General features: G+C 33.0%; 1 protein-coding gene across 3 annotated transcripts in view; it reads left to right on the top strand.

Moving 5' to 3' along the window:
* Positions 1 to 18168, top strand: part of CSMD3 (CUB and Sushi multiple domains 3) — a gene marked incomplete at both ends in the record, with an annotated part of 527537 nt that extends 509369 nt beyond the window's left edge. For all 3 annotated transcript variants that reach the window (XM_079533061.1, XM_079533062.1, XM_079533063.1), the window contains 8 exons: positions 3395 to 3506; positions 4828 to 5007; positions 7767 to 7832; positions 9088 to 9246; positions 13515 to 13627; positions 14924 to 15011; positions 16529 to 16664; positions 18009 to 18168. In XM_079533061.1, coding sequence (XP_079389187.1) covers positions 3395 to 3506; positions 4828 to 5007; positions 7767 to 7832; positions 9088 to 9246; positions 13515 to 13627; positions 14924 to 15011; positions 16529 to 16664; positions 18009 to 18168 — 1014 coding nt within the window. The remainder of the gene's footprint in view (positions 1 to 3394; positions 3507 to 4827; positions 5008 to 7766; positions 7833 to 9087; positions 9247 to 13514; positions 13628 to 14923; positions 15012 to 16528; positions 16665 to 18008) is intronic.
* Positions 18169 to 23448: the final 5280 nt, after the last annotated feature.

Genomic DNA, 23448 nt, shown 5'->3' on the forward strand with positions numbered 1-23448 from the left:
AGTCTAGAATTTATGATGTAACCGAACTCTCAATAGTCAAATTCAAAAATCACTGGTCTGTATCTAATTACTGTAGAAAAGTTGGGGAAAGACTGAGCAGTGAATATTTCACAAAACATAACAAAATTAGTTCTAATTCACTTTAAAGTGCAGTAGACATATGTACTGATTTCCAGCACTTTTCCTGAATCTTTTTACTTCCCTGCTTCATGAGATCTGTGACTTCAGTTCTTTGTTGGTTGCGGGTGTTAGTGTTTGTTTCACTGGGAAATGCTTCTCTAAGAGAAATATCATTTTGATTCTTTTTTCTTTTTGATCTTTTTTGCCTTCTTCACTGACGTGGGGATGATTGTATTTCTAGCCTATTTTTACACTAAGCATTCTGTAACTCCATGAATATTGTTACCTATAATGAAATGGTCCATTTCATTTATGGTAGATAATTGTTCTTTGTTACCCCTGAACACTGATTCTGTTCAGGACATTATTTCTTTAAGTGATCATGGTTGAGTTGCTCACAGCTATAGGCTCCCCCACTACCATCTGAGTCCCGTTTCTTATCACACTCATACCTGCAGTCTTCACAACAACCTGTGCCACCATTTCTCACGAATCTCAAGCCTATATTTCTCTGTGCTGTGTCTCATTAGTGGTTAATTTTTCATTCCTCATGATAGCTACTCGTTACTACTGTGGATATAAAATTGTGATTGTACTGTACAAAGGAAAAGGAATGGATGCAAATTAGTCACAACTACAAGATCAGAAGAAAAAATGATGTTACAGCTAGATCAAAATAAACCAAAAAGGCTCCAAGCAGGTCAAGACAAGCTCCGAGAAAGGAAGCCTGTCAAACTTCTGCACAATAATTATCACATTAGTGATTACAGTAGTACTGTATTACTGGGCTACCTGACTACAGATATAGCAAAAATTTAATGAGGTATGATTTTGTTCATTTAAATGTGGTGTTAACAGTTACTGAAGAGAAAGGATGGACATTCCTGCAGTGGTTTAACCCATCAGGTGGCTCAGCACCAAACAATCGTTTGCTCACTAATTTGCTCACTTCCCCACCTTTCCAGTAGGATGGGGGAGAGAAATGAGAAAAACAAAGGAGAATGCATAGGTTGAGACAAAAATGTCACTGAGAATACAGAAAAGGATAACAGTCATGACTATTTATATATATGTATGTGTGTAACAAGTGCAGAAGCAATCGCCCCCTGATGTTGCCCAGCTAGCCCCCCTAGTGAGCAGAATAAAGGAAGATGAACTCTCACCTCCTTCAAAACTCTTTCTACATGATGTCATGGTATGGAATATCCCTTTGGCCAGCTGAAGTCAGCTGTCTTGGTTCTGTTCCCTCCCAGCTCTTTGGCCCCTTCACTGAGAATGGCCTTGGCTCTACATGACACTGCTTAACAGCAACTATAATATTGGCACGTTATCAACATTGTTTTTCTCTTAGAACAAAAACACAACATCATATTAGACATTTTGAAGAAAAAAATTCCATGATAACTGAAACTAAAACAATTCCCTTAGCAGCGCAGTCCTCTGACATGAATTGCAGGGGACAGAGAAGCTTCTTGGAATATCTGCATGTTCTTTGGTAAACTGAAGACCAAGAGAAGCTGAAACTAAAGTAATTTATGACAATTAGAAATAAATTTTATTCTTGTATATCATGTAAGAAACAATAAGGAAATCACAGTGTGCTATTATTTTATGTAACTATCATATTATTTTTTTGTTCATTATATATACATAGACTGCTATCCTATTAATAAGCAGTTGCAGTTTGATATGTATAGATTTTCTTTTCTTATTGTTACTTCTCTTGTGTTAGGAAATGTCAAATATAAAATATATTTTCCTTTGGTACTTAAAAAAATGAAAATTTTCTGGTACCGGTAATTAGAATATCCAATCCATTGTGAAAAAAACAGCTGTGGAACAGAGACAATCAAACAGCATGCAAGGAAGTCTTACTCCCACCCAGGACTACAACCATTGTTACACATAGTGTAGCTCTTCCCTAAAGTCAGAGACAATAGTGGGTGAATACATATAGGCTGTTTCTCCACCTATTCTTCTCTACAAGTTATGCAGGGAACCAAGCAATATACATCATCTCAAGACTTCGGATTTTTAAGTTCATGTAACACTGTATTGTAGCGCCATCTGGTGCCTCTAATATGACACAAAAAATAGGTCTACTTTGGAAAACAATTACTTGTAGTTTTTTTATTATTGTTTTTATCTTTTTATTATTTTATTTTAGGAATCAGGGAGATTAATTAATTTATTTATTCATTAAACTAGCCTTGAATAGCATGGCAGCACTTCTAAAAATACCTTCATCACTTGATCAACTGAAATAATTTTGATGCTGCTTTGGAGACCTACATATAAAGGTTATGTTTCTCGGACAAGGATAATACAGTTAAAATCCATTTGCATGGATTTTTTTATTTTTTTTTTTTTCTTTTGTTTTGTTGTTGCTGCCTTATTTAAAACTGTAAGAGGAAATAAGAAAAATGGCTTAGAGAGTAGTTATTCTTTTAGATAGAAAAGGTACTATTGTAACAGATGACAGTAATACCAGGAATTTTATTATCATTATTTTTAGGAAATAGAGAAAGCTAGCAAACAAACCTTTCCACTTGGTAGCTAGAACTACAGAACATCCTGAATTGAAAGGATCCTGCAAGGATCATCAAGTCTAACTCCTGGTGCAACACACAACCATATAGTCATTAAAACATATCTGAGAACATCATCTAACCACGCTTTGAACTCTACCAGGCTCAATGACATGATCACTTCTGGTTTCTATTGTATAAATTATGTTTTATCTCTTCTGGTATAAAAGGAAATGAAGGTATTATAGGGACATTATATTTTCTGAAGCATGAGATAACATTGTTGATCAGCCTTTGTGTGTGCTAATGAAATATTTCTCATTATAGCTTCTGGATACATACGCCATTCTACAAAGATTCAGCACAGCCTATTACCTATTAGAGCTTTGTGGCTTCCCTAGTATGCTGTAAGATTTTCTAGTTGGCTCCTTTCTGTTTTATGCGGTAGAGGAAGTTCAGAGCTAGGAAGATACAGTAAAGAGAGAGACCAGACGATAGAAGAATTTGATTCTGTTCCTCAGAGGTTTTCATACTGTGGGAGGAATAATTCTAATGAAAATGAATAAATGTTTATTTCATATCAAAATGCTACAGAAGGAGTGTCTTTCTACAGAAAAAGTGTCTTAATTTATCAAGCATTTATTATTTGAAGGAGTACTTTGTCTTTTTTTTTCCTAAAAAATATGTATAAAAATATATATACATTTTCTCATAACAGTATAACTGTGCTTTTTACTTTTCAACAGGTGGGAAATGTTGTTCAGTTCCAGTGTAAGAAAGGACATCTTCTCCATGGATCAACAACAAGAACTTGCCTTCCTGATCTTACGTGGAGTGGAGTTCAGCCAGAATGTATACGTAAGTAATTGATGGATGGAATAAGTATTTCTATTAATGCTAAAATTATTCTTTAATTCCTTTCTATGTTGTCTAGTTACTGAAGTATTTTTATTAAAGTTGTTTTTTATATATATATAATTATATTAACCTATATTTAATATAATTTTTCATTACTATTTTACAGTGTGTAGAAATGAGAAATTAAATTTTTTGAGTAAACAAATTTTTCTACAGTAGCCTAATGAGATTTGTAAAGCAAAGAAAAATAATCACAGTATCAGTGTACTGGATCGTGTTAAATCTGATCCATTTCAAAGAAGAGATAGCCCTTCTATTGACCAGAGAGATGCTGAAAATAAATTTCTGCCTAAGAGAGTGCATCTCTTTCAATGAGGAATGTGCAAGAGTCAGGAAGTGATGAGAACAGCCTATGAAGGAAATCCCTGCATCAATCTATCTTGTACTGAACTAGATAGTTACAATCAGATCTTACAGAGAGTTTGCACTAGCAGTTTACTAACTGTAATCAGGGAATTAATGGAGTATATTAAGAAGGGGGGGACACACAGGGAAAAGTTATGTAGTTGTAATTTGTAATGAATTGAAATGAAGATAATCTTGCAGACAGAATTTCATTTCTTAGGTCTTTCACATTTCAGCATCACAGTTAATCTTTCTAGTTCTTCAGCAAGCCATCTATATTTTTTCTGGAGACAGTGTCTGATCTTAAGGTAATACTGTCAATGTATGTTGAGCATATCCGCAGAAGCAAGCAGCATTAGTGTCCCATTTGGTGCTAGTGTTCCCCCTAAACAAATAGCAAATCAGTGGCTCTGCTCATACTCCGTAGGTATGGAGGTAAGCTGTTTTTGAGGCAATACAAATCTCACAGACACTCATTGTTAATGATGTAAAACAGTTTTAATGAGATTAGGATTAGTAATTAATTTTTGTCTCTCATAGTATTTTCCAAAGAGACCCATTTATTTCGTTATTCAATGCTATACTGGTATCTTAAACCATATAATCTGAATTGATTTTTAATATGGTAAGATGCATATATGAACACAAAAAACATGCAGACAAACAATTTTAAATTTGCAAAGGTACATTTAAATTGGTTCTTGGTCCGTTGACGGTGAAAGGGCCATTTTCAAGAACATATTTACTTTTAGCCTCAGTACAATCATTTATATTCTATATTGTAACTTAATTAAGAAAAGTATATTTATGTGTTATTTTTATTGAAGCTTTTTTTCCTCATTATTTACCTGTCAGAGTGAGCATAGATTATTTTTTCACTGTTTTGACTGAAGGATATTTTATCTTTTCTTTGTAGCTCACAGCTGTAAACAACCAGAAACACCATCTCACGCAAATGTTGCAGGAATGGATCTTCCTTCACTTGGCTATACATTGATTTACACTTGTCAGCCAGGCTTCTTCCTGGCAGGAGGATCAGAGCATAGAGCCTGCAGATCTGATGGCACGTGGACTGGGAAAGTTCCAGTTTGTGAAGGTAACCTCTTCTGTTTCCTGCTGTAGCTGTCATTTATCACATTTCAACAGTATTTTTTACTTGCTACCTAATAAAGTGAGGTAGGAACTAGGAGGGCAAATATCTAAAAGGACAGTTCTAAGCCTTTGTCAGTTGTGTTTAATGGGACAAATACTTTCATCTGCTTATGTTTCATTTGCATGCTCAGAGGTGTGAATTGCAAATAAAATTATAAAATTCTGGGGTCCAGGTTAACACCAGTGTTTAAACTCCTGACTGAGTCAGGTGTAGACTACATTCTGATAGGCTTAGTGGAATAAGAACCTCAATGTTTTTGCACATGTATATTAATCCTAGACCAGGGTAGGTTTACTGTAGAAAACTGTGTCAGCTGCAAAATAGCTAAGATTGTTGCAGTATTAGAGAAGGATGCTTACTGAAGTTTAAGTAGAGGTCTTAATTATTACATGAAATGAAACCATAGGATTTATTATTTCTTACTCAAATAAAAGCAGCAATATACTACTCAAAAATAAATTTATTTACTTTGGTTTTCCAAAATTCTATTTTGTTTATGGTGTGGTTTGTTTTTTTTCCCACGTATTTTGGCATGGCATGGCATGAAAATTCTCATGGTAAAATCAGGATGAGAATGGTATTTTTTATGTGCAATAAGAAATCCACAAGTATAGCAACTGTTTGGAATTCCAATTCTTGAATAATTAAAGAACTGATTACTGATACGTGATGTTTCGGATGTGGTTATCCCCAGGGCTCCTAGAGAGAAGTACAGAGGCTGTATAACCAAATGCTGCCTCTTGGAAGGGGAATTCATTCACAGGAAGTGAATATTTTGTATTACTAAAAAACAGGTGTCCTGTCGTTATATGCCAGGCAAGTGCTGGGAAGAACAGAGCAGAGCTTTGGGAAAGCGTTAGGAAGGATGCTGCCAAGAAGCCCATGACTTCATTAGTGTTCAGGAAATGTTATGGCAGGCCAAATGTGATTCACTGGTTGTATTTTGATCCAAGAATTTTCTGCTGATGATACTGAAACAAGTAATATTAACTGTCTATCTGATTTAAGAAATCCTTATGAGATTTTTTTTTTTTTTTTTAATTTTCAGTGGTAACTATTAGTGTATCCACCTTGCCATATAATTGTTTCCCAATGTCTTGAAGAAATGTTGCCAAAATGCAAAATTTTCAGGATCACTTACCTTGTTTCTTGCTCTTCAGCAGTGGTAAAACAACAACAACAACAACAACAACAACAACAACAAAAGTAAATGACAAATTATAAAGTATTAACTCTAGTGAAATAAAGTAAAATGTCTCCTAAATATTTGCCGTCTTACCTATTAAATAAATGGATGAAACATCTCTCCTAAAGAAGTGAGAAGACAGTGTTCACATGTGATGCTGAACTTTACAAATACGGCTTGGAAAAGGATGAAAAGGAATGAAAAAAAAACTTGGAATTTAGATCTAAAAAAGGATACTTAGGAGAATTTAAGCAGGATTTGTACTTCTAAATGCAAAATTGTAGCATTTCAAGTCCTACTTAGTAAGTGTTTGGACAAGAAACTTTAACTCCATAGATAGTATGTTTTAGTTTTGGTCTTGTATTTAAAATCTCAATTCTGAACAGGAAGTTAAAGATTTATCAATCAGTTTTAACAACAACCATCAGGTCATGAGAAATTTAGGTATAATTCAGGTCACCTGCCTTTGTTGCTTGCTAGCTTTAATCTATATAACAAGAGCAAGACTTCTGTAATAAGCTAAAAGATATTCTTAACACACTCAAGAAAAACATTATCAGTGATTTCTTTTGAACTATTGATCAGAAAGAGAGGATTGTGTTCCTAATCAAAATACAGAATAATCCAAAATAACCACCAGTGCAAGGAATGGAGCCCAGTGTACCACGAGTATCCTACCCTAGAAGACAGAATTATGTACCTTCTTTATAGCCAAGTAAATCCAAATTATTTTCTGCAAAATATAACAGCTTCACTTGGAGGAAATAGCACTTCAGACTTTCCGCTTTAGTCAGTAAAGAGCTGAAATTCAGGTCTCTAATTTCTAGTGCTCAAAATCATCTGAGCAGTTGTGGACAACTTAATTTGTTTCTTTCTTTCTGATGTTATTATTTAAAGAAATAGTGATTATCTCCATTTTTAAGAGATTAAGCATGTAACTTTGTTTTTTCAGTCCTGAACAAAAGGTATTTCTCTCAGCAGTGTTGAAGATATTTAAGTCCAGGAGATGAACATGATATAAAATGCATTTGTAAAACTTCTCAGTTTGGTGCTGCATTGAGTCCAGTCAAAGCAGCATCCATAGTGCTATCTTATGTGGATAACTGTGTGTTTGCCTACATATATGAGTGTGTGTATATATATATATCCATATATATGCACACAAATAGTATATTATATATATAATATTTAAATCATTCAACTTGCCTTAGATGACATCTCACATATTAGATGCCCTGCCCAAGACTGAATTCTGAAATATGGATTCTGAAGCAAAAGCATTACAAATGACTTGGTAGCATCCAGATAACTTCAAAAAATGCGGCAACAGAAGAAATCAGTGGGCACATGCTCCTGTGATACTAAGTCTGAAGACTGAAATCTTATTTCTATTTAGAATTTTAAACATCATCTTATATCCTTTGTAACAATAAAGTGTGCTATGGAAATGATTTTTCCTGGATTATGAGTAACTGATTCGCTCACAGTTTGTGTGTCATTCATTCTTTTATAACAGCTGGTTCCAAAATATTGGTGAAGGATCCCAGACCAGCTTTGGGAACGCCTAGTCCCAAACTAAGTGGTAAATATTTGTATTCTTGTATGCTTATAAGACACAAGATGCTAGTGCACACACAAACGCAAAGCTTTAAATTCAGTATCAGTGACTACAAATAATGAAAATGCTGATTTTAAATATTGATGATTTGTTATAGAGCTAACTTTGATATACTGCTGTATGGGAACTACTGAGTCACAGCCTGAACTTCTGATTGATCACCTGGGGCGAGCCATGAGTCAGCCAGAGGAGCACAGGTGAAGGCAATTCACCTGTGCTGCCGGAAGGGGTGGAGCCAGGCTCCACCCCTCCTAGCCCTATTGAAGAGCTGGCTACCAGTGGGGAAGGATCTCCTGGAGATCCCTCCTTATGGTGTTTTGTGGGTGAGCCCAGCATAAGGGTAAGCCTTCCATTTTTTCTCTTTTGTTATCATTATCTACTTTGCCTAACTCTCTTGTTTATTTTGTGATTGTAACATTTTAATATCCATTGATTATACAACTGCCTTTAGAAGCTGTAGTAAAGTCATCTATAGTAACCTTCAATTTCATTTTTAAATGGTTTCTTATGTTAAGACTTTAAAAATTTGCATATATCTGTTATACTACATAGTCAACATACTTCTTTTAATAATACTGTTGCATTACTTAAATTACTCGTTAACAAACTGGAATCAAATGCATTTATTCTCCCTGATGGACCTGTTAGATATCACAGCTCCAGAGGAGGACTGTGAAGATTATGAGAGTGTTGGATCATCACTCCCATGAAGGCAAACTGATAAAATTGAGATTATTTAGCCTAAAGAAGAGAAGGCTCCTGGGAGACCTTACAGCAGCCTTCTAGTATTTAAAGGGAGACTACAGGAAAGATGGGGAGGGACTCTACCAGAGAGTGGAGAACAAGGAGTAATGATATTAAATTTAAAAAGGGTGGTATAAGGTATAAGGAAGAAAATCTTCACAGTGAGGATGGTGAGACACTGGAACAGTTGCCTCAAGAAGCTTGGGATACTCCGTCCCTGGAAGTGTTGGAGGCTAGACTGGATGGAGCTTTGGACAACTTGATTTAGTGAGAAGTGCACCTGCACATTGCAAGAAGGTTGAATTAGATTATCTTTAAAGATCTCGTTCAACTCAAATCATCTATGGTTCTGTGATTCTGAGAGGAGAGAGTAAATAAAATGTTTGCATTTGTAAGATTTTTTTGTGGATGTTTGACTTTAGTTTAGCCACTAAATATTACAATGTGTATTGAAACATGTTTGATGTCTGTATAGTTCCTGATGATGTATTTGCCCAAAATTACATATGGAAAGGATCTTACAACTACAAAAGCAAGAAACAGCCCATGACTTTGACAGTCACCAGTTTTAATGCAACTTCAGGAAGAGTAAATGCAACACTTACAAACAGCAATATGGAATTGCTGCTTTCAGGTATGGGATAAGAAAAACTAATTTCAGTTTGTGGATTTTATCGTTTATTTATTTGTTGTTGTTGGGGATTTTTCTTTTTTTTTTTTTTTCTTCCCTGAAGTGCATCAGTTCTCTGTAACTTAATTCATAACACACATTTTTAATTTGTAATATCTGCTTGAAACTGTCTTTGCTTATCAAATAAATTTTCATACTAATTCAGTTCCCTTTCAAAAGAGATTATTCCACCTGTTTCTTCTTCAGTTTTCCCAGTGTTTATTAGATTCGTACTTAATGAGAAATGAGAAGTGAAAGAATTGTTTTTTCTAATTCTCATTCTTTTTCCTTAAATATTTTGTGTACTCCCATTACTATTCCTGACGTTTTATTATTTCTTAAATGACAGATTTTTCCTTCATCAGCCTATTAATAAGCAATATGTTGACCTAGAATCGATACTTAGAGAACACAGAGAACAAGAGGAGATGACAGTTTATATTAACCTTTATGCATGTGGTGTCTGTAGAAGATCTTTTGATTACGGTATTGGTTTATGCCATTCTGTTGTCCCTGCTGTGCAGAGCAATGTTGCTGTAAAGCATCAGCAGAAACCACAGGTATGCCTTCATAAGAAGACAAGGAAGGAGCCTGTAAAATTATTTGGGTTTATAAGTGGTTTTTATTTGTTTATTTTTCAGACTCTTTTAATTTCTTGATTGAGATGTCATCCACACAGGCAACGGATCTATCTTGTCAGAGAAATAGCAGGCTATACCGCAGTGATGTGGATATATATACATATATCTTAAATCAATATTATCACTCAAAAATTAGTTTTTTGAAACCATACCATCTATCAGTCTGAGACCTTCTTTGCAAGGGACTAAAGAAGCTAAATTGCAATTATGTGTAAACTGGATCTGCTGCTTTTAATCTTATTTATCATTTAAGGATCCTTTTCTCACTCTTATTTTCCAGAGGTGTTAGCAAGGAAAATTACAATAGACCATTAAACTTTTGGAAAAGGAGGAAGTTCAGCACATGTGCTTCTATCAGGGTTGTCTATGGGAAGAATGTAATGGGCCAGAAAAGCCCATTATCTGTAGTATCTATTTAGTTCTCAATTTCTACTATCTAAAGCTGTGAATTTTTATCATTAGAATTGTCTGATGAAAGTATTTTGAAGGTATCCTTTGAGAATCCCTCTTGATGGGCCATAGATTGACTGTTTCATGAAGTATTTTCTGATTTTTAACCATGTTTGTCTTTAATGTCTGTGCAAATTTAATCTGCTGTGTGATATACGTTTAATTTCTATCATGATTTCCATAAGGATATTGGCAGATACAGTGTTTCACGTTACTGGGATTTGTAAAGCTTAAAATGGTGCTTTTTTTCACTCAAAAAAAGCCTCCTTCTCTAAATAAAAGTATTTTCTTAGCTGCACACAAATGTAATTATTATGAATACCTATTTCTTCTCTAGACTCAGGCATTGTACACTTTGTAAGGTAGTTGTTTTTCTACCTACTATACAGTTAAGTTATTAAAAGAATATCTTAGGGTCAGGGATGCACAGGTGGATGAGAAACACCTAAATGCAAAGGAATTGATTTAAGCTTAACTTGTGATTATCCAACATAATAGCTAGTTCTCTTCCCACTGCAGCACTCCTTGTTTTGTTTTGTTTTGTTTTTTTTTTTTTTTTTTTGACACCTATGCTTGATGTGGTTGTAGTATACATGTCTGTCACAGATTGGAAAATGGGCATATTCATTTGATCATATTCGTATGAGTGAAAACAGCAATGCTGTTATGGGAATTAAGAGAAGATAAATGTGGAGCTCTTACTTATCAATTTGGATCAAGCACTCTTTTTTTACACTGGAAAACAAGTTCCAGCTCTGAAGAAGCACATCAGTTTTTCAATGAGAAATGCTTGTGAATCAATCACTGGAAATCTGCAAAGAATAGAGCTGCCTTGGCTTGTGGGAAAGTTTTTCTCTATATTTTTCTTGAATGTACATATGTTTGTGTTCATGTACACACCAAAGCCCTCACCCTCATGCAAGTATTTCCAAAAGTATATTTATGCAATGCATTCATTCATGACTTGTGATTCATTTATCCTAAGTTCCAAGTGTTGTCTAGAGGAACACTGGCCAAGTTCTAAAGTAACTAAGCTCTATTTGATGTTAATGAAGTCCTAAAAACAAGAGAGAGCAAAACCAAGGCATTAATTTGAACTCAGTGCTGTGTTACCACAAAAGTCTGCTTTATAAACTCATACCTCTTATATAGCTATTCTTAGTGTGGAAATTGAAATTGTGATTTTAGACATGTAAATAAAAGTCAATTTCATTTCTATATCTCATATTGATGCTTCTGAAGTGAGGTAGGAAATTTTCATTTTAGCCTGAATTGAATATTTGATGTCCCCATCTCTTGCCATAGTCTATAATAAAAGCCTACAGTAAGTCCTAACACAGAGGACAAAGATAAATGTCAGCTGTGATTTGTACAGGCATCTCTTTCCATTTAGAACATTTTGTCCTTCTCAGAGTAGCAGCCAACAAGACAGATGTGACTATCTTTTGAATTATTTTTTCTTCTTTGTATTCAGTTTTACACAATGAAATTGCCATTTTATTCTGACCGCGTACACAAAATTTTATTTTCTAGCTGGAAAATTCTTCCCTCTCCAGCACTACTGTCTAACGTTAAGCTGTGTGTTTGTGTGTATCAGCATTCTTCCTTCCTTACATTAGCATCGTAAAATCACCAAATACCTGTTCAGAAAACCTTATTTTTATCCAACAGCGGTGATTGCCCAGGGAGGTTGTGGATGCCCCGTCCTTGGACGTGTTCAAGGCCAGGTTGGACGGGGTCCACAACATAAACATAGATGTGTTTGTTTGGTGGCCCTGCTAGGTAGGGAGGTTGGAACTACATGATCCTTGAGGTCCCTTCCAACCCGGGTGATTCTGTGATTCTGTGATAGCTAGTGGTTTTGTACAGCCTGCTATGTATTCTTCAACTGGACAGCAAGTTTACATCTCAACACTGTCTTTGGTTTATGTTCACATGACAGAATTTCAACAAATTTGAAAATAGGAAATGAACAAAACCAAGTCTACTGCTATATTACAGGAGTATTCCTTTATTAAAAAAAGATCGAGCTGAATTAATTGGTGTTTAGATAAGACATACTAATTAAATACAGTGTGAAGTCATCCACATATGTTAGTCTTTGTACATTAAAAATGTAAGAGGGAGCAAGGGCAGAATAAAAGTCAGTGTTCATGCAACTGTTCAGTGACATAAATTCATTTCAGTATGACATCAGTTCTTTACAATTAGTGAGTGAATTTTAGTTTCATCTTAATGGCAATTTTTGGAGGTGGAAAGAAAAGTTTGTTTGTTTTCCATGGTTTTCTCTTCAGTTTTCTTTCTGTTAAAGTTTTTAGCTCTTGTTAGTTTCTACACGTGGAACAATGATTTCAGGGCCTTCACAGAAAGGAAGTGGTCATGCCAGAAAGCTGTTTTCTTTAACACTTAAAGTTTCTAAACCAGTAATTGATATTAATGGTTAAAAAATCTTGAAGAAAAAGTTAGCTATATGTTTTGTATTCCCCAACATTTTTCTAATGGGAGATTAGTTCACTAAGTTTATTATATTATTTTATTTTCCTTACGTTTCCTTACGTTAACAATCTTACGTTGATTATAAATATTCTAAATTAATTAAAATGAATCAAGTAATTATGCATACAAAGTAAAAAAACATACACAATTCTTGTCATTGTCTGAATACTGACAAATGAAAATACTGACTGATGAAAAGTCATTTTTATCAAATCTGTAAAAATTTAGAAATTTTAAATTCAGCATAAGCTTATGGGAAAGTTTTAGATGTGTGTTTCTGCATGACCTTCTTTACCTTATCCCTAAATTGCAAATCTTAAAAGATGCTATGTTTAAACACACTCTGTCTTATTCAGAACAGTATTTTTCAAACTACTGTAAATGCTTGTTTTATCTAAGGCTTGTGCATAAGAATAGGAGTTCCCTTCTCTTCTCTCTACAGATTAAAATAAAAACATTTTTAATTGAAATTTTGCAATAAAAAAATAAATCACAAAGTAATGTATCTTTCTGAAATTAAATGTTATTGAAAATACTACTTGTTCTTCCTGTTTTCCATATTTAAGGCAAAAGATCAAATGCTTATTCTTAACAATGATTTCTCCACTCAATGCAAATACAAATTTCAAAAACTCTATTCTACAGGAGTATATAAAAGCCAGGAAGCTCGACTCATGCTCCACATATATCTTATTAAAGCACCATCTCATACATCTGTGAGCCAGCTGAAAGAAGAAAAATGGGCTATGGATGGTTTTGTGAGTATATTTCTGCTGCAAAAGATAGAAAGCAAGTTTTTTATTTTAAATCACACTGGTACCAAAAATACTGAAATATGTCAGATACAATCTTATTAGTGATACTGGTTCATTAAATGAAATGAAAAATTCATTGTAAGTTGTAGGAGATTGGTTTGAGGAAAAGTACAGAAATAGTCATCTATTATTAATATACTGGTAAAAGGGCTAAATTCCTTTGGTATGTATAGGCATGTACAAACTATAGGCTTCATGAAGTTGATTACGAGGTGTAGCTGCAGTAAATTTGGTATAAACTAAACATACATAAGTACACAGTAAAGTCGTGTGTGTTATCTACATACCATATACTATTCATCTATTGCTCTTATTTAAATTATTGTATTTTGTTTTTGTTTTGTTTTGTTTTTCTGTTTGCTTTGTTTTGCTTTAACCTTGAATAGCTCAAACAGATTACTATATCCCTCAGTCAGAAATTCACTTGAGAAATGCACCCTTACTTCAGTGACAACACAGCTTCAGGTCATTGTTGAAGACACAGTGTTGTCTTCAGAAAGGGAAGCTTAAGTGGCAGTCTTGAAGAAAATTGCCTTGGAACTACTGAATTTATACCAAGTAACTATCCAGAAAGGGAATTACCTGTAAATTGAAATAAATTATATTATTTTAGAATGTGCTTACCCCTGTAAGGGAGTTATTTATAGGACCACAACTCTTTCCTTCCTTTCCCAAGTCAATATATCAATTCAATATTAGGAATATCATTCAGTATTCTAAGTATTCAATATTTTGGACTAAAATTGTGTAACTAAGTAGTTATTGGGATGAGTAATGCATGGTAACAAAGAAACTATTTTTCAATAGAAGATAAAATCTTTTTTGTTAACTTTTAAAGTGATTGTTAAAACCTCAATACTTGCTTCCTTAGGATTATATCTGTTATAAATTTTGCCATGTACTTCCTAAGAAATCAGGTAGTTTTTAAGTATATACAATATATAAAACTACTCGCATCCTGAATTGCCAAAAACTTTCTTTTTGTTGGTTTTACAGAATAAAATTTTGAGGTAATAAAAAACAGTAGAGATCATCATAAGCCAGTATGACCTAAGTTGTGCCCTTAACAGCTATGTTCCCTTTTGAACTTCATTCCTTCATTCAGGGGAACAACAGGTAACAAAGAGACATACTAGTATATCTCTTTTTCAAGTGCACACTTACAACTTGAAACAAGCTTTTCTACATCTAATTCACTGTGGGTTTTTTGTTGTTGTTGTTGTTTGTTTGTTTTTTCAGGTTTCTGCTGAACCTGATGGAGCTACGTATGTTTTTCAAGGATTCATTCAGGGTAAAGATTATGGGCAATTTGGACTTCAAAGATTAGGTATTAAATTCTAAGTTTATGCCAGTCCATATTTCAATATCCTATCTTAATTCTTGAACATGCTGGAAGGTATTAATGAATGTCTAACATAAAAACAAACTATACTTTTTCATAATGGTAATTCACAGTAAAATGCGTTGCTTGGGATATTTATTTCCATTACATCTTCATAAGAAGATTCTTTAAAAAAATTAGAAATATCTTCATTGGGAAAAATTTCATTTAAATTAATATAAAAAGAGGGTTTTCTCTTATCAACTGCCTCAAAATATTTTAAAGCTAACAAAAACTACTATACAGTAGTGCATTGGCGAAGAAGTTTTGGTAAATTGTTAGGAAAATTTTACTTCTTCATCTGATTTTCTGGAGGTTGTTTTTTTTTTTTTTTTTTTTATAAATTGGAGATTGTTTAACATATTGAAGACTATTTATTGGTTTATATCTTGTAGAAACAGAAGAATTTGATCACTTTTAAATTCTATAGAAGTACAACTTGTGGTTAATGAAGTTGGCAATCAACTCAATGTAGCAGACAGCAAACATATTCAAATTATGGATAGATTTGCATCCATAGAACAGATTTTGTTAAATATGTTTGCCACTTCATCATTTCAAACAAAAGAACACACAAAAAATGCTTTCTCCTTAACAAAATACTTCTACTGTTCCCAATTTTCCTCACAACATGGAATTTTCTTGTATTTTAGTGTATTGTTAAATTGTTGAATTCCTGTTTGTTTGCTTTGCTTTGTTAATTTCTAGATATTGCCTTGCAAGACCTAGGAAGTCAGAAAATATTAATGTATGCAATTCTTACAAGATCTAGTTCAAAGCTTAGAAACTAACTTTGAAGCTGCATTGGTATTCCCTTCTTTACATTAAAAAGTGTATATTTTGACTTTGTAGATGATCTAGTAATTTATGAGTTCCTGAACTATGCAGCAGATCTTGTTATTTTTTCATCTATATATGGCTTTAGCTCTCCTTGATTTTTCCTGACTTTTTTACTTCATGTATCAATAGCAACAGCTAATGAAATCAACATGATGAATTTTCCTTTTGCCTCTTTGGGTGATTTAGACTTTCCTGCAAATCATTTTTGCTTTGATACATGCAGTATTTATTCTTTCAGATATATGCAGATATAATCAGTTATATAATCAATCTAACACATGGATTATTCTATATTTAACTTCTTGTAATACAGTACCTTAATGTGTAGTAATAACATCAAAATCTTGACTGCCATACATAATTAAATAGTATAATAATTAATATCTTATAGTACATGTACTGCTCTCCAAACATTTTCTATGTGTTTATTACTTAGTATATACTTTGCCACCATACATTTACTTTCTAGGTGGTCTCACACTACAGCTGTATGTATGCAGGTGAACACACTATGATGATCCAATCACAAGATGTTACTTGAATTCTTAAGATTATGGAGTAATAGGTGACAGGACTAACAGCCATATTTTACATTACCTGCTTTCTCTTCTTATTCCTTTCAGGTCTTAACATGTCTGAAGGTTCAAATTCTTCTAATCAACCCCATGGTACAAATAGTAGTTCAGTGGCGATTGCTATCCTTGTGCCTTTCTTTGCCCTCATATTTGCTGGTTTTGGCTTTTATCTTTATAAACAAAGGTAAATTACGTATATAGAATTTCTTTATTAATTTACTTTTTAGTTTCTATTGCTCTCAGTGTTTTTAATGTAAATGAAATTTGAGCAAAATGACCTAATGTTTGCAAAATATGCATGTGTACATTTCTTCCTACTTCCATTTAGGTCTGGCATGACTGAGGGACCTGGTTACTGTATCATGCAGTGACTTCATTCACGCTTCTTAAATAACATGGATGCTATTAATTATTGACTTATGGGAAATAATATTAGGAATATACTTTGTATGCACTTCCAGCTGGCTTCCTGCCTTTTGCTTTTACATGATCGAATTGTGAATAATATTTGAGTAATTTATTTTAATGCCTGTTCTGTTTATTGGCCTGTGGGTATATGCAAGTATTATGGCATTGAAAGATTTAATTATGAAACTATTTCTGCATCTAAAATTATTCGTTCATATGTAGTTATACAACCACCACAGCCTTCTTAGTTTCACTAGTCCAAGCGTAAGTTTTGTTTATGCTATTGAGACCAGTTCCAATCCAGTCCAATCCAATCCTTTGGATTTAGTTTTATGTAGACTTTTCCTATAGGTATAAAACATCTGGTGACTAAGGAAAATATCACCACTTTAATAACAAGACATTTTTTTGCCTATTAATTGTGAAAATGGTCACAATGAAAATTGTGAAATTTACTGTTAGCCTGGCAATTATAATTGTAATGTACACTAAAGAGATTAGTTTAAAACATGTACTGTAACTGTACCATGTAAATTGGTACAATTTTCACATGGTACAATTTGCTTCTGAACACCTTAAGAATGTGAAAACATGCAGATGCTCAAGTAAATTTTATATATTTGATATTAAACGTATGCTATAATTACTTGACTTTAATACAATATACGTTTTGTTTAAAAATACATATGAAATATTTTCAAGGGATTAAACTGATCATTAGAATTTTTAGTAAGAAAGTACTTCAGATAGAAATTGATTCTTAATAAATACCTTGAGTATACGGAAGGAAAAAAGAAAATCTCTGTAATCTTTCTCTTGATTATTCCATGTTTACAAGATTCTACTGTACTCTTAACTACATATTATATGATTATCCAAGTATACATGTCTCCTCGGGCTGTTAGCTTACTTTTCAAATGAACACATTTTTAAATGAATCATAAATGTCTTACAGTTTCATTACTTGTACATTACAAGTTCTTAGGACACATGTTGTATTAAAAAAAAAAACAAAAACAACCTTAATTGAAACTGGGGGCTAAGTTCTGTTCAGATTTTGAAACCAGGCCATGTTAGCATGGAATACTGAAGTTATGAGTATTCTGTCTTTCTTTAACAGGACTGCACCTAAAACACAATATACAGGATGCTCTGTACATGAAAATAATAATGGACAAGCTGCTTTTGAAAACCCCATGTATGACACAAATGCAAAGTCTGTGGAAGGGAAAGCGGTACGATTTGACCCCAACTTGAACACTGTTTGCACAATGGTATAATGTGGTAATAATGTCTTCAAAGTTTGAAAATCAAAACACAACACAGTGCACACATAGTTCACTGATTTAGAAAAAAAATAAAAATAAAAAATAAAGCACACTTTTCAGGATATAGTTGGTCACCTTTTCCTGAGGATGATAGACAATAATAGGTTATGGGTATTTTGATTTTGTTTTTCATAACCTGGATCAAAAATTTTCTTCGTGTTCACCACGGAGAGTTTTACAAAAAAATCTGCTGCACTCCATGAGTGCTAACTCACAGTTTATTTGCTTTTTTAAAAAAGGAGGTTATTCTAAAACATAAAATGTATTTGCATATATTGGAGGAGCATCCATTATCAGTACTTCTGTGCTTTATAAAAATTATAATAAAGGGAATGGGTTAAAAAAAAAAGATATAGATAGAAAATAAGAGCTATACTTACAGGAGACAATAGGTCACTGATGTCTTTCTAACAGTGATATGCTACATCTTTTTAATGAGTTTGTAACTTTTTTTTTTTCATTTATTCATTCCACTTAGTATTTTCTTTCTTTCAGAACAATTTTTTAACTCCAGAAGGTAGTATTTAGAAATGAGCAAGTACAACTTACTCTTTTCACATCACAGAAGCAAAACAAAAATGTCAGCTTTTTAATTAATGCTTTTTTTTGTGCTTCACATCTTCCTTTTCATATTTCAAGTCAAGCTCCTTTTTTTTCTTGTTTCCACAAAAAGCACTACAAATGGTAAGAGTGGAAAACTGTTTCTATATTACTTTTGTCAGTCATACAATTAGACACAATTTTCAATCAAGAAGCTAGGATGAATTGAGCATTGTCATGTGGCTATGTTCCTTGCTGTTGAACATTCAAAAATCAGTGACCATTTTATTATAGTTTTCATGTCAAAACATAATTTAATGATGTTTCCAGTTAAAAAATGTAGTTAACAGTTAACATTAGGAATCAAATTCATATGTCAAAATTGTAAGAGTCCATTTTTAATCCATACTAGTTAAATTAGACTGTATCACATCAATTTACTCCTTCAGCATTTTGTCAAAATGCATGCATAGAGCATGGTAAAAACTGAACATTCCCACTGAAGTTGATGGGAAGATCCTAACAGACTTCTGCAAACTTTGGCTCAAACCTACAAGGCAAGAGGCAATTATAATTTGGAAATACTGTTTTCATATCTATTTTATCTCCATGTTTTATGAAAACAAATCCTTATAGTTAATGATTTAAAATTGAATATATTACCATAGTGCAATGAAAATAAAATTATTTTATATATATATACACATATATATAAAGCCATGATTTTATTAGGAACAATCCATTCATTTTAGGGACAATTCAGACTCTACAGCTCTCAAATACAAGTTTTAGACATTCCAGAACCATTTCAAGGAAATGTGATTTTTAATTTTACAGTTATTTCATAAAAGAATTATTCAGTGGCAACTCAATAATTTATTTGATGTAAGTCATTGTCTTCCCTTTATAGCATGACTCACAAATGCTGTGTTAGCCAGTGTGAATTATCTGTTATTGTTCCTTTCATACATTAATAATTCTGTGAAAATCTAAACTTTTTATTACCGTAATAGAGAGTGCCTACCAAAAATCATTGTACCCAGGATTGCTGCTTGGATTTCTATAATGTTTGATGAATTTCTTATAAACCATTTTACAACTTTTTGTTTTGAATATTCATACAACTCTGTCAAACTGTATTCTACTAAAAGGATGCTGTTTTATATTTTATACCATTGGTTGTTATTTATTCTTGTTTATTCAAATGACTGCAATAACTATGATTCATTCATTAACGTTAAGGTTAATACATTTGAGATTGTTTAAAATGTTTCTTCTGCAACTGGCTACTCCTCTTATATTAATGCATACACTTTTGTAAAGAAGTATATTTTTATGAAAAAAAAAAAAAGGATTTGTAAAAGTATGATGTAAATTTTCAGTGCAATGTAAACAAAATAAAAATGGACAATTGCTTTTTTTAACCATGTTTCTTCTTTGGAAGATGAACTTCAAACTTATTTCAGATGTGAAGACCACTAATTTGTTGGGTTTTCTTGTGAGTCTTAAAAGCTTTTAAATTCATTTTCTCTTAGTCATCGTGTAAATTTTAGGTGAAGTGGCAAGACATAGATTACTTATATTACATAATACTTAAGTATTTACTACAAAGGAATTTCCTGTTTCACTTGAATTTACGAAAATTAAAACTTCACCTGTCAAAAAGGACAGAACAAAATTCACTTCAAGAGAAAAAAAGAAAAAGAAAAATTTAGTGTTTCTGAAAGCTTTAGATAGACTTTGCATGTTGTTTGCTACCTTTCTCAGAAATGTTGATCAAGAGATAAACAGTAACAGGTACTTATATGCATCTTCTGGCATCAAAGTGTAGTGATACATCTTACTGAACTTGAGGGAAAGGATCTTAATCATTTTACTATAAATTGAATAGCTTTATATAGAGTCAATGGGAAGTAAAGTGACCTGACAGCCAAGTCATTCAACTTGCTGAATTTAGTTAAAAGATGGCCTTTATTTTCCAGGCATTAGAAGTAATGCTATATCTCAATGCGCTAGGATGAAAAATTATAAAATAATAACCATATTTTTCCAGTGTTTGTGAAATACGGGGAGTTTAAAATCTTGGATATCCCAGTAAAAATAGAGTAGCAGATCTGTATTCCTGTATATAGATTCAGCTGTAAGTTCCAGGTCTTACCTAGCTATTACAGTATTTAAGTAAGATACATCCCTTGTGCAGGATTCATAGTTCAGTTACTTTGTGTAGTAAAACAAGTAGAAATAACTCAAGAAAATAATGTTAATTATGATTTTATAGCATCAAAGATCACAGAATCACAGAATTGCAGGGGAATTAGGGTGCTCGTGTCTTTTTTTATCTTCTCTGAGTGATGAAACTATGGCAGCATAATATTCTGATTTGCACTGTCAGGAGTAAGTGTATTAGCAGTTCTGAAAATTAGCTTTTGGAGTGTTAATACGCTCATCATTTTGTGAAAAAATGCATGTTGATGTTGACATATTGCCTAGCTATTATTCAAGTATCAACTGAATATCTGTCAGTGCTCCGTAATTTGAAGCATGAGAAATCGGTAGGATTAGGCTGATTACATCAAAATATTTGTTGGCCTGAAGTATATATGGAAAACAACAATAGAAAGTGCAGTAGCTATAAAAACAGACATTAACCAACAACTTCCACCAGAGAAGGTGCACATTTATTTTAGGAACTTAAACCAAAGTAACAAGTCTCTAGACTATTATGCTCTAACTGCATGGCCACTTATCTCAGAATATACATAATGTTTACTGAACTGATCTTTGATCCTAATTGCATAGTACTGAGAGTATAATAATAATTTTATAGGCCTAAGATAAAAGATGCTGTGTAAAACCAGATTAATTATATAGACATCTTCTCTTCCCGTACTTAAAAGACAGGAGATCTAACAATATCTGAGCAATAAAACTCCAGTGGTGATCTTTATGAACCATTTTGCTTTTATTTTATCATATTCAGCAGAGATAGCTGTTTATTCAATGAAGTGCTTTAATTCAGAAGAAACTTGGAAATAAAAAATAAAGACAAACTGCTCAAACTGTGGAGAGTAGATTCTGCTCTGAGAGGGACATAACTCAGAAGGTGTAATTGACTTATTTCTTTCCTGGTTTGCAACGTTTCTTTATCCATAAAGAAGTTTGAGGATAGATTACTAGTGAAAGGAAATCAATGTGAACAGCTTCTCTTTTTTTTAATGGCATACTAAAAACTATAATTTACATGCTTTTTGATAGCATTTCTGGAAGTTTTTTAAATTAAATTAGAATGAATGCGTTTTATGCCATAAATCAACATTGAAGCATAGAAGTATTTTCAGCCATATTCAATTTATATTTCTCATATATTTGTAAATTATGTTTTTAAATGACAAATCATCCTAGTGACATGTGAAGTGACCTAGTGAAGTGATAATTCTTTAATTATCTTCCATGTTGAATTAAGGAATTATGTACAGCATAACAGATATTCTAAATAAGGTCATGAAAATTGCACAGTATTTATATAGAATGAAAATAATTAATCTTAGAGTGACTAGCAAAAAGAAAATTTTAAGAAGTTCTCACTGCGTTTACTGTTGCTATTTTTTCATTGCCTATAGGTGGCCAAAGATGAAGCAGTATTATGAAGATATATTAAAGACTGATTAAGTAAAATAACGTAGTTGAGTTTTACCCTTTTTAGTATCCTCTCCAAATGCTGAAACTATGCTATCATGACAGAGACTGTCTCTAACCATATCTAAAAAAGGCCAGTTGCACAATGCCAGTTTTGCCTGTGATTCTAAAATAAGATGGTGTAAAATTAATGACTTCACTGAAAAGCAAAAGTAATTTTTTTAGGCATGGAATAAAGAACTTTACTGTAAATGAAAAATTTATATATAAATATATATATACTTATATATATATTTATATATATATAAATTTTATATTTGCCTATCTGTTTCAAGAAGAGCAAAGGAAAAATTCAGATAAGGCAACTTTCCTCATGACAGCTATGGGCTCTGGGCTCCATTCAAAGCACACTGATAGAAGCAATTAAGAAAGCTAATATTTGATAGCTGTAGAACCAGTTAAGACAGACACCTCAGCACTCTTAAACATGTGATCTGTGCTTATGGTCTCAGCTAAATATTTGCAGCCTTTGGGAGTCTGAATTAATAGTCTGCACTAGTTTCAGCTGAAATAATTTTCTTTGTGTCTTACTGACTAGCAGAGCAGTAGAAACCAGGGCAGAGTGCATTCAGAAGATGCTGTGGTCTATAAAAATACTATATAGTATATATTCTATATGAAGTATAATAAATATTAAACTATATAAACATTTTGAAGCATAATAAATATTAAACTGTATAAACATTTGTATACATGCAAAAATCAAACATACATAAAATTAATCACAGAATGGCCAGGGTTGGAAGGAACCTCAATGATCATGAATCTCCAACCTCCTTGCCACATGCAGGGCCACCAACTCCCCATTTAATGCTAGACCAGGCTGCCCAGAATCCCAATCTGGCCTTGAACACCTCCAGGGATGGGGCATTCACAACATCTCTGGGCAGCCTGTTCCAGTACCTCACCACTCTCTCTATAAAGAATTTCCCCCTGACAACCAAGCTAATGATTGTAAAGTTTCCCCTAGCTCTTAATGGAATAGGCATGTTTGGC

Source organism: Tetrao urogallus (genome assembly GCF_951394365.1).
Source record: "Tetrao urogallus genome assembly, chromosome: 3".
In the NCBI taxonomy this organism is placed as follows: Eukaryota; Metazoa; Chordata; class Aves; order Galliformes; family Phasianidae; genus Tetrao; species Tetrao urogallus.